This window comes from Penicillium cinerascens (genome assembly GCF_028974065.1).
Source record: "Penicillium cinerascens strain IBT 15544 chromosome Unknown scaffold_4_segment0_segment0, whole genome shotgun sequence".
In the NCBI taxonomy this organism is placed as follows: domain Eukaryota; kingdom Fungi; phylum Ascomycota; class Eurotiomycetes; order Eurotiales; family Aspergillaceae; genus Penicillium; species Penicillium cinerascens.
The window spans coordinates 1,167,876-1,179,177 of NW_026695297.1; the positions used below are offsets into that span (position 1 = coordinate 1,167,876).

At 51.8% G+C, this 11,302-nt stretch overlaps 6 protein-coding genes across 6 annotated transcripts; 4 read left to right on the top strand and 2 right to left on the bottom strand.

Moving 5' to 3' along the window:
- Window positions 1-246: 246 nt before the first annotated feature.
- On the top strand, window positions 247-1,614 carry N7498_008408 (uncharacterized protein; the record flags this gene model as incomplete). Its single annotated transcript, XM_058455470.1, has 1 exon — window positions 247-1,614. The coding sequence occupies one exon, from the start codon at window positions 247-249 to the stop codon at window positions 1,612-1,614; it is 1,368 nt and encodes a 455-aa protein (XP_058305458.1).
- A 500-nt stretch (window positions 1,615-2,114) lies between these two features.
- On the bottom strand, window positions 2,115-4,294 carry N7498_008409 (uncharacterized protein; the record flags this gene model as incomplete). The annotated part of the gene is made up of 2 exons (XM_058455471.1): window positions 2,115-3,409; window positions 3,466-4,294. 2 exons carry the CDS (start codon window positions 4,292-4,294, stop codon window positions 2,115-2,117), a joined length of 2,124 nt encoding a protein of 707 aa, XP_058305459.1.
- A 1,351-nt stretch (window positions 4,295-5,645) lies between these two features.
- On the top strand, window positions 5,646-6,742 carry N7498_008410 (uncharacterized protein; the record flags this gene model as incomplete). Its single annotated transcript, XM_058455472.1, has 2 exons — window positions 5,646-5,683; window positions 5,743-6,742. The coding sequence occupies 2 exons, from the start codon at window positions 5,646-5,648 to the stop codon at window positions 6,740-6,742; spliced, it is 1,038 nt and encodes a 345-aa protein (XP_058305460.1).
- A 158-nt stretch (window positions 6,743-6,900) lies between these two features.
- On the bottom strand, window positions 6,901-8,882 carry N7498_008411 (chaperonin-containing T-complex alpha subunit TCP1; the record flags this gene model as incomplete). The annotated part of the gene is made up of 6 exons (XM_058455473.1): window positions 6,901-7,284; window positions 7,338-8,372; window positions 8,428-8,532; window positions 8,596-8,681; window positions 8,736-8,783; window positions 8,840-8,882. 6 exons carry the CDS (start codon window positions 8,880-8,882, stop codon window positions 6,901-6,903), a joined length of 1,701 nt encoding a protein of 566 aa, XP_058305461.1.
- A 228-nt stretch (window positions 8,883-9,110) lies between these two features.
- Window positions 9,111-10,340, top strand: N7498_008412 (proline--tRNA ligase; the record flags this gene model as incomplete). Its single annotated transcript, XM_058455474.1, has 6 exons — window positions 9,111-9,407; window positions 9,462-9,489; window positions 9,537-9,568; window positions 9,622-9,791; window positions 9,853-10,197; window positions 10,256-10,340. The coding sequence occupies 6 exons, from the start codon at window positions 9,111-9,113 to the stop codon at window positions 10,338-10,340; spliced, it is 957 nt and encodes a 318-aa protein (XP_058305462.1).
- A 53-nt stretch (window positions 10,341-10,393) lies between these two features.
- On the top strand, window positions 10,394-11,227 carry N7498_008413 (prolyl-tRNA synthetase; the record flags this gene model as incomplete). Its single annotated transcript, XM_058455475.1, has 1 exon — window positions 10,394-11,227. The coding sequence occupies one exon, from the start codon at window positions 10,394-10,396 to the stop codon at window positions 11,225-11,227; it is 834 nt and encodes a 277-aa protein (XP_058305463.1).
- Between the last annotated feature and the right edge of the window lie 75 nt (window positions 11,228-11,302).

Here is an 11,302-nt window from a genome sequence, read left to right on the forward strand (position 1 = left end):
CTGGCCTTGCCTCTCCTCTTGCGAACACTCTTTAAAGGTCTGTTTCTACTTGTTTTGTCACTTTTGAACCTTGCGGCACCTTGAAAGACGCCTGTTGCCTTGTGATCGACCTCGGTACATAGTTCCCGCATCGCCAACATCCGTGCATTCATGCGCTGACTACGCATTTGACAAGGATCATTTCTACAACACCAGCAAGCTGAAAACCGTCGCATATTTCCATGGGCCTTTCTAAGGGCTACAACAATGTCCACTATGGATTTACAAGAGTTCCTAGCGTCGGAAGCCACTCACGACCGAGATGATCTAGTCGACCTGCGCGCCCTTGATTTCGTATCCAGCTACGATTCGCACCTGATGTGCCCAATTTGCCACTGTCCCTTCGTTGAACCAGTGCGCTTACAGTGCGACCACGTTTTCTGTTACAAATGTCTACAATCCGCCATCACCATCTTCCGCTCGGCCGATACGGACGAGTTCCCGTGTCCCTCTTGCCGAACCCCCACTAGCCGAGTATCGACAAGTGTGCCCCGCTTGCTGATCAACATGTGCGACGAGATCCAGGTACAATGTCCGTTACAAGCGGAGGGTTGTGCGGAAGTATTGCCGCGAGGCCATGTCCAGTCGCACGTGGATAAGTACTGTGGGTACCGGCTAGTGCCGTGCCCGGACGATTCGTGCGAGAAGACCATCCGGAAGAAGGATCTCCAGAGCGAGGAGAGATGTTTGCATGGCTATTTCCGCTGCTCTCGGTGTGAAGAAGATGTGATGGAGAAAGACTACGAGGAGCATGATGAAGAGCTCTGTCCGAGTCTGGAGACTTCTTGCGTTGATTGCGGAACTACACTTCCGCAACGAGAGTTGAAGAAACACGTTGATACCTGCCCTGACGTTGTAAGCCCTTGCTCAGCGTCAAAATACGGTTGTCCGGTCAAGATCCGACGAGCGGATAGTGCGATACACGAGCAAATCTGTCCACTGGTCTCAATGGGGCCCTACTTTGAGGCCCAAAATACCCGATTGAATTCACTCGAATTGACTATGCGTCACTTACAACAACGAAATGAGATCTTCGAGGACGGAATGGCCAATATCCGAACCACTCTTCTTGAGTCCGCCCGCGCAGGCCGTGGCAGCAATCGCAGAAGAAGCCTCACAGAAGACGACATGAACCCGACCCGATCAGAAGACGACGAGTCAGCCGAACGTTCCTCAAACGTCTTCTCCTCCAACGCAACAACCTACCTCCTCTCCCTCCACGAATCCCTCCGCGAGGAAGTAAACCAAGTGTCACATGCACTCACAGACCTCGACGCCCGCGCAAGCATGACCATCATGAACGAATGCCTTCGCATCAAAGAAGACATGGCGCACACCAACGCCGCCGTCAACAGCGTGCGCCTGCAGGTCCAATGGCTCATGAATCCACGTCTTCACAACGGGGCCCGGACGGGTGGTATTCGCTCCAACACGGCCACACCTGGAAACGAGACTGCTCGCTCGCAACTTACTTCAACGTCTGCGCCCGGGTCGAGTAGTGCGGCTGGGTCTTCGCTTGGACCACTCAGGCCTAGGAGGCCTAGTGATTCTGGGCGTGAAGGGACGAAATTGTGAGGGGTGATGCTGATATGGAAGTGTGTTTATGAGCGTTGCATTCATTTTCTCCGAGGGATAATGTGGAGAGGGAGTCGGAGTCGGGTTGCTTTTTCCCTTATGACTGATGATTGAGTTTGGTGGGTGTCTGGGACGGAATAGAACTATGCTATATACTTCTCGGTACTATCTTAATGGACTTCTGCTTCTCCTGTCAAGCTACTTGACTGTAAACTGGGCGCCTTGCCAGTACCTAACCTGGGCTTAAAGAATGCTATTGATGCTGAAACACGAGCAGTGTAGGATGCCCGAAGTCACTATGAAGGTTGCTACTTTGCGATGGAGAGTGACTTGATAATGACCCTACTAGGATGCTTTAGAGGGTATTTCTGTCTTCGGTATTCATACATGCAAAGTAACCTAATCCCCTGGATCCTCCCAACGCCTGTCTAATGAAACGATTCTAAAATACATGCTGAATCAATTGTTGATGGGTTACAGGGCCCCTCATCCAAATCCCGTCATGATTGGATTGGTGCTTGATTCTCTTGCTCTTCTTGCATTCGCTGCTGCTTTCGGATTCTCTGGCGCTTGCGCTTCGCGCTTCTTGGCTGTGAGCGCGAGAGATTGGACTGTGAAATGTCTTCAAGGTTTCGTTTGGACACATTTGACTTTCTTCCGCCCAGTTCTTTACTTGGCGTAAGTCCTGCTGGCAGCGTGGGTTCTTCCGCACCAGAAGCCTCAATCTGGAGCTTTGGTGTTTGAGACTTCGGATAGTAGATTCCCGGTATCCGAGCAAACTCGCCTTGATTCAAGTGAGGGAACCACAAGTGGGCATACTTGATAACGCGTTCACGGTCTCTTTGTGTAGTGTACACGTCAACGTCTCCAGATACATACCTCGGTTCAACTGCCGTGAAATAGACCGCTGCTAGGGACGGACTGCCGCTCGCCTTTAGCGCGGTCTGAAGCATATCGCAGATGTGCGAGTGCTTGATGCCACGAGTTTCATATTCCTTGTATGGCGGGTCGGAGCAATTCCAGCGGATCCTGAACGTAACAAGCCCGGTCGGGTCCGATGGAAGATCCGTATGCTTGCAAACCCTTTCAACATGACCGTATTTATCATGTAGTTCGATTTCATCAGATCGAATCAACGTCTGTGCCCACATTTCTGATTTATTGACGAGTAGTTTTACGTCTTCTTCTGACGCATGCACGATCATATCGCCACAATATGGATCAATTTCCAAGTCCTCCAGCACGACAGCTGCCAACGTAGAGTCAGAGTGGCCGCTCAGGGTTTCTTTCAGCACCGACAGAAGGTACTTGGAATTTCCGCTCTTGTATGGACCATCGCCGCATACCCAGGTTATTCGGAAGTAATTAACGTGATTGATCCATGGGCTGTAATTTTCGTAGGGAGATAGTGATATTTCGGGAGAAGGCCTTCGAATCTTGACACGAGCAAAACCTGCATTTTCCACTGATGGGAGCCACGATTTTGAGTTGTAGATGAGGCGCTCTCGGTCTGCCGCCGTACCGACGAACAGGTCGCAGTCTCCAGAACTTCTATACCAATTTTGGTACAATATTTTGACGGCCCGCACGCCAAAATTGGCGCTGTTTTTAATGGCGTGTTCCACGGTCTCCTCGCATCTAGCGTAGCCGATATTTGGGTCCAAGTATGGTGACTTTTCCTGGGCCCAGCCAATTCTAACATAAGGCGTCTCACCTCTTGTCACAGGCTGCGGCAGTGATTGACGCGAAATCTCAGATGAAGTAGTGTCTTCTGCCATTGATCCTACAAGCCCGGCTGGAATGATTTGTTAGCCTCGCGCATCGAACCAGAGGACTGAAAGCGATCTTCACCTTCCTCCTTCATCTTAGCCCTGCGCGCGATTTCCTGGGCCTCGATTTGGCTTGATGGCGCATTATAATCGGTAACATAGGCAGGATCCTCGTAGTCCTCTAGGCAATAATTGTAGTCTTGCACGTCGTTATCGTGCGCATCTTCGTCTTCTTGTTCTTGCAGATAGGCTTGCACATAGTCTTGTACAGAGTCTCCTGCCTGGTCGTCTTGTTGCTTATTATCTTGTTCTTCAGCCTCATCCTGGTCTTCCGTTTCGCATTCAACGCTAGCCTCGTCCTCTTCTTCGTCGTCGTCGCCCTCTTCTTCGTCATCTTCGTCATCGTCGTCGTCATCTCCGAATGACCCGTATTCGTAATAGTCATCATCAGAGTCGTCTTCTGAAGATTGACTTTCCCAATCCCCGTCTTCTTCAGAGTCCTCTTCGGCCCAATCGCGGCCAAAGAGATCCTTGGCTGAGAATTCCTGAGCGACGTCGGCAACCTCTTCAACATCGGTCGCAGGACCTTCCGTATAACTCTCGTGCTTCGCTTCAAGCGGATTTTGAGTGACCGTGGGCGGGTCGTGTAAGACAAGCTGATTCGGGACAGGAGGCTGTTCCGGCCCAGGAAAGCGCGCATTGGTGACATCACGCAAGTTCTTCGCCAGCAGGGCCACGACCTTGTTGGCTTGGAACATAATATCCATGACATATTTTGCGGATGCAGTCGCGTCGGGGTTATCGGTGGTGTAGCGACAGATCAGCATATAATGGTCTTTAAATCGATCAACGAGGTCGGAGGGATCGATATCGCCATCAAAGTCCTCTGGTTTCGGCCATTGTGAGGCCATTGTGATTATAGCTGATGTGTGAAGGCGAGTGGGAGCTGTAAAGGAGTGACGCGCGCAGCTGCGCGCGTGGAGCAAGGGGTCGCGTCGCCCGCTCCGCTATGGATGACCCAACCACATATAAGATCGGGTTTTCAAGATTCAGGATTCGGTGACTGGTACTTGATGTTTTGATTGAGAATAAGTGTTCTATTATGGTACAAATTCATTTTTGTGAGAGGACTGTATCCAATACTTCGAGATGGCCTCGTTAATCAGGGTATAGTACTACCGATATATACTCCGATTAGGCAAGTCAATTAACGCCGAACAATCACATTATGATAAGTTTTGAAGTAAATTACTCGAAATAGCATATGCGGCCACTGGATTAAACTAAAGTTTTTCTTCTTCCCTTCTCTCTATCTCAACTACTTTTCTATGCTTTTTCTCCTTGTTCCTCTCGCTGCTTCTCCCGGGACGCGATTGCCTGTTTGTGACGCTCTACTCGGTCATTCGTTCGCACGATAAGAAGTAAGGCTACTAAATAAACCAAGAGAAATGTGACATTACGGAGATCCAGGCATAAAATCGCATCGCAATATTGAGGACAGACAAAGGTAAACAACAGATAGGGAGATGCCCAAAGACACGTCAAGAATCTGCCGGTGCGAGATTATTAGTCCGAACCACAGATGAACTTAAAGGCGCATACAAGATTGGATGACTGAAAAACCCAAGCTTTTCTAATAATCGCTCCGGAGGACCAGATTCAAGGCGAGGGCGGTCATTCGCGGCATCCGTTTGTTGAGGAGATGCTGGCGACTGGTCGGAAAGGGATTTCATGTCCGTTGTGGACTGCAGAAGATTCCACAGTCGGAAAGAGATTTTAAACATTAGAAGAAGAAAGAGTGGAATTGATAGAGCTTTAAATATGGTAGAAAGTGAAGCCCAATTTTGTTCCTAGTGGACTGCCTTGAATTCGGCTCTCTTGATAAAAAAAAAAGACCCTCACGGTATGCTACATGATCTTGTGTAGGATAATACCAAAATTCATATTTGTTTGTTTTTTATCTGTGTTCTCAATGCACCTTGACCTTGATACCCAACCTCGAGCAAGGGTTCATTGCGACCTCAGTCTCGGGGCAAAAGTTTAGTGGACTAAATGAACATCCTAGGCACATTGGAACCTTTAAAAATGATACCAGCCTGCATAGGAAATGCGTAATCAAGAGCAATCCAACCTTTGGAAAATACGACGAAGTATACGAGTAGAGGTAGGCTTATCGATAAGCTGATTGGCTGATAAGTCGAAGTTGGCCTCGAAAAAAAAGTTCCGCTCAACGCTCGAACTTGCTTCTCCACACAACTCACAATGCCTCACAAGCACAAGCGCCGTGAAAAGGATGAAGCGTATGTCTTCAAACTGTCTACATTGCTCTACTCAGAACTAACATCCCATTCCTCTCCAGCCACTTCAACCTGCCACCCTCGGTGATCGCAAAGGCACTGCCGGTGCGCGATCCTAACGCCAAACCCAAGGTTTCCACCAAGCCCGGAAAGAAGAGACCGAAGCCATCAGGACCGAAGCGGCCGCAAGAGCCCGCCAAGAAAGTATCCGTCCCTGCGACCTCCCGACGCAAGAATGCAGGCGAAGACGACACCCCGAAAGCCTTCCAGCGGTTAATGCAGTTCCGAACCACCGGCAAGCGGGCACCCTCTGGACTCGAGACCGGGGAGAAGAAACAAAACAAGAAGCGCAAGCGCGATGGAGAAGATAAAGGAACCCCGCAAAAGAAACAAACCCCAGCTGAGTCCCAGCCGACCGAGCCCACCCCCAAAGAGAAGAAGCAGGTCGTCCCGAAGATCCTACCCGGCGAGAGGCTAGCAGACTTTGCTGCGCGTGTTGACCGCGAGCTCCCTCTCTCGGCGATGACCAGGAATACCCAGGGTGCTGTCAAGGTCCGCGACCACAAGATGACGAAGCACGAGAAGCATCTCCGCCGACTGCAGGCTGGTTGGCGTGAGGAGGACGCTAAAATCAAAGAGCGGGAGCAGGCTGAGCGGGAAGAGCGGGCTGCTGAGATGGAGGACCACCTTGATATTTTGAAGGAGTGGGAACTTGAGGCTCGCGGTGGAAAGGCAAAGAAGAAGGGAACTGTTCCAAAGAAGAAGAAGAAGAGCGCTCAGGGTGAAGATGATGCTGTGGATAGCGGTGACGATGACCCCGATCCGTGGGCGAAGCTTAAGAAGCGCGATAAGGAGAGGCAGACCAATCCGTTTGATGTCGCACAGGCGCCGCCGCAGTTGACGAAGCCTCGGGAGATCTTCAAAATTCGTGGTGGTGCTAAGGTTGATGTTGCCAATGTGCCGAATGCTGTTGGTAGTTTGAGGCGGCGAGAGGAGCTGGCAGGGGAGCGCAGAAACATTGTCGAGGAGTACAGACGGTTGATGGCCGAGAGACGGAAGTGATGACCTCGATACTGTTATTCTACTGTTTACTAGGATATCCATTTTATAGATTTGGTTCATATGCAGCCGCAGCAGAATTGACTTTATCCACTGCTTTTCATTTCTATATCACATCGAATTACTGCCTTTTTTTTTCATCGGAGAATAAAACATCAAGCTTAGTGGCCGTGGCCGTCATCAGCCTGCTGCTCGGGGTCCAGCTTGATAATCGTGTCAATACGCATGATGGCAATGCAGGCCTCGACAGCACTCTTGAGCTGCTTAATCTTGCTCATGCTGGGCTCCAGCACACCGGCCTTGAGAGTGTCGTGAACGCGTCCCTTCATCAGATCCAATCCGTAGTTGCGGTAGGTCTTCTTCTTAGCGATGGCTTTCTCTTCCTCATTAGCATCGCCATCCTGCACACGCTGTGACAGGGCGTGGCGGACACGGAGCTGAGCCACGAGCTCGGATGAGTCCTTGGCGGCGTTCACAGCCAGGGTCTTGGGGATCACAAGCAGGGACTGTGCGAATTCGCCGATGGCGAGTTGCTCCCGAGAGCCCTATCGAAGTTGTTAGGATATTAGACCGAGAATATAGGATAAGGAATACATACCACTGTGACAGCAAACTCCTCCAGGTAGATGTGGAGAGCAGTCTCGACGGCACCACCACCAGGCACGATGCTGCCACTCTCTAGGGTGCGCTTGATGGCACACAGAGAGTCGTGAACGGAACGCTCCATCTCGTCCAAGCTGAACTCGTTGGCACCACGGAGAATGATAGAGGCAGAGGTATGAACCTTGGTGCCCTTGACAAGGATGCACTCATCATCGGAGATGCGCTCCTGCACGACCTCCTCAGCCTGGCCGAGGTATGACGGCTCGAACTTCTCGTCTCCGTTCAGGTCAGAAAGGGTGCTGACCAGGGTAGCACCGGTGGCCTTCGCAATGCGGCGAAGATCCTCCTTCTTGCAACGGCGGACGGCCATAGCGCCGCGCTCGACGAATGCCTTCAGGACCATGTCGTCGATACCCTTGGTGGTCAGGACGACGTTGGCGCCAGACTTCAAGATCATATCCACCCGCTCCAGGACGATACCGGCCTCACGCTCGCGAATCTTCTCCAACTGGTCTGGATCAGACACGGTAATTTGAACGCCAAGCTTCATTCTTTCCTTCTGCAAGTTCATATCCAGACAAGCGATCTTGGCATCGGTGACGCGGGTCTTCATGGCCTGAGAAGCAACGGTACAGTTCAGGGCGTAGCCGTTCACAAGGACTGACTCGGTTCCACTCTTTCCATGGGCCTTGAGCAGGTTCACAGCCTTGACGGGGTATTTGACCTCGCCTCTTTGGTTTGTTGACTTCACCTGCAGCATGGCGTCCACGCACAAGTTGGCGAAGAAGTCCGGGTCGGAGCCAATGATCTTGGAAGACATGGAGGTCTTCGCAATGTTAATCAAGCTGTCCTTGCCCAGGTTCTCGACCTTCGTCGCAACATTCTCGTTCATGTACTTGACGGCTTCGCGCAAGGCAAGACGGTATCCGTTGATGATGGTGGTAGGGTGTATCCGGTTCTTCATAAGTTCGTTTCCTCTCCGAAGAAGCTCCGCGGCGATCAAGACAACCGAGGTTGTGCCATCTCCGACCTGGATGAGGTTAGTCACGGGGAATTGATGACCAGGGAAGATGTTGGAAACGTACCTCCTTGTCCTGCTGCTGGGCCAGATCAACGAGGATCTTGCCCGCGGGGTGCTCAATATCCAGCAGCGACAGAATGGTAGCACCGTCGTTCGTCACGGTAACATCCTATCGGAAAGAAAGTTGTTAGAAGCTGCCGCACAGCTCTGCGGGGATCCAGAGTTTACATACCCCTATGTCGTCCACCATCATCTTGTCCAAACCGGAGGGACCGAAAGAGCTCTTGATGACATTTGAAATGGCCTGGGTCGCGAGAACTGCATTCCATTCGTCAGTACAATTGACCTCGCTGATGTTCTGATCCCACATACCATTTTGCTCCCGAACATCGGCACCGGTGATTTTCTGCCCACCCAAGACTGTGTGCGAGATGCGTTAGTTCCGCTGGATTAAACATCAGGAGGAGGGAGCTCACAGAGAGTGTCCGCATTCCGCGGAGCCTCGAAGATGCCTGCCATGGCGTAAGAAATGAAAAATGAGGACTTTCCTGTGCGATGGCAGAGCTCTGCTTGCTAAGACGGGGGGTTTCTCTGGGTTGAGTCCACGCTAAAAGTTCTGCCGCACCAAAGCGGTGTCCGAGATAACATCCCACTTTGAAAAGAGTCATAAACTGATTCACTTCCCATTCTGCTCTCGAGTTTGGCTTACCCTCTTTTTTTCCGGCCAGGCGCTCCTCTCTGTCAATCATGGCTAGCCAGAACCCCAGTGACACTCCCGCCCAGGGCGATGCGCCCCAAACCCTGCCCGACCGCACTCAAACCCCCGCTGATAACCAGCAGGGCGAGTCCAAGAACGCCGCCAAGAAGGCCGCGAAGGCCGCAAAGCTAGCCGCGGACAAGGCGAACAAGGCGAACAAGGGAGAGAAGGCCGCCAAGCAGGGAACCGCCAAGCAGGAGCCCAAGAAAGCCCCCAAGATTTCTGGCGCCGCCCTCATCGGTATTGATGTCTCAAAGAATGAGTCCTTCCCGGAATGGTACCAACAGGTAGGTGGGCATCGACATACTAGACAGGCTCCATCATGCTAATTGGACGATCAGGTCCTCACCAAGGGAGAAATGCTTGATTGTCCGTGAACACCTTCCGCAAATGCAAGAAGTTACTAACATCACTAGATTACGATGTGTCGGGCTGTTTCATTCTGAAGGTATGTAGATTGCCGTTTCACATTCTTGTTGCGCATGCGCTGATGTTTGCCAGCCCGCTTCCTACTTCATTTGGGAAGAGATCCAGAACTGGTTCAACAAGAAGATCAAGAGCATTGGCGTCAAGAACTGCTCTTTCCCTTTGTTCGTGTCGGAGGATGTCTTGCAGCGTGAGAAAGATCACATTGAGGGTTTCGCTGCTGAGGTCGCCTGGGTTACTCATGCGTATGTTTTTGCGCCCAATCTGTCTGAATGCTATGCAACATGCTAACTCGGTATAATATAGTGGTTCGACCCCTCTTGAGAAGAAGATCGCCATTCGTCCCACCTCCGAAACTGTTATGTACCCATATTACGCCAAGTGGATTCGCAGTCACCGGGACCTGCCTTTACGTCTGAACCAGTGGAACTCCGTCGTGCGATGGGAATTCAAGCATCCCCAGCCCTTCCTGCGCACTCGCGAGTTCTTGTGGCAGGAGGGTCACACTGCGCACGCGACCGAGGGCGCCGCTCGTGAGGAAGTGCTGACCATCCTCGACTGGTATGAGCAGATCTACTCAGAGCTTCTCGCAGTTCCAGTTATCAAGGGCCAGAAGACGGACAAAGAACGTTTCGCGGGAGGCCTATACACGTTCGTTGAAAAATTCATTATATAGGAATGTGATCCAATGAAGCTAACAGGATATTAGGACGACTGTCGAGGGCTACATCCCTGCTACTGGCCGTGGTATCCAGGGTGGTACTTCTCACGGCCTGGGCCAAAGTATGTGCTAAAACCCCAGAGAGATATATATATATATAACTAACTTTCCGTCGATTTCGCGCGGATGTTCAACATCAGCGTGGAAGATTGGACCGCTAAGCCCGGCGAGGTTAAGCCCCCTGTCTACGTCTGGCAGAATTCCTGGGGTCTGTCGACTCGGACCCTGGGTGTTATGGTAATGATCCATAGTGACGACAAGGGACTTGTTCTGCCTCCTCGTGTGGCAGAACTCCAAACTATTATTGTTCCCGTCGGTATCACCAACAAGACCACCGAGGAAGAAAAGGCGAAGCTTGACGCCGAGGTGGACGGCCTCGTCGCCGTTCTCGCTGCCGCTGGCATCCGTGTCGATAGCGACAAGCGTAGCTACTCCCCTGGCTGGAAGTTTAACCAGTGGGAGCTGCGCGGTGTGCCCCTTCGTCTTGAGTTCGGCCCCGGCGAGTCGGCTGGCCACTTCATCACCGCTGCCCGTCGCGACATTCCCGGCAAGGATGGCAAGAGCACCATTCCCATCCCTGAGCTTGCGACTGCTGTCCCCGCCCTGTTGGAGACCATCCAGAGTGACCTTCTTAAGCGCGCTACTCTCGAGTTCGACTCCCACCGCAAGATCATCACAAACTGGGACGATTTCACTCCCTCGCTAAACGCCAAAAATGTCAATCTGATCCCCCACTGCCTGACCGAGAAGTGCGAGGACCAGATCAAGGACATGTCTGCTCGCAAGGCCGAGGAGGACTCAGGCGAGGCCGAGGACGCCAAGGCCCCCAGCATGGGTGCCAAGTCGCTGTGCATTCCCTTTGACCAGCCCGAAGGAATTATCGAAGGTGAAACCCGCTGCTTGAACCCTTCTTGCGACCTCCTTGCCAAGAAATGGTGCATGTTCGGCCGTTCCTACTAAGCTAGCCGATCTCCCATACGATCGCCAAGCTGAGATTCTAGGAAACTAGTCTCAAAGGTAAAAGGGGTTGAAAAG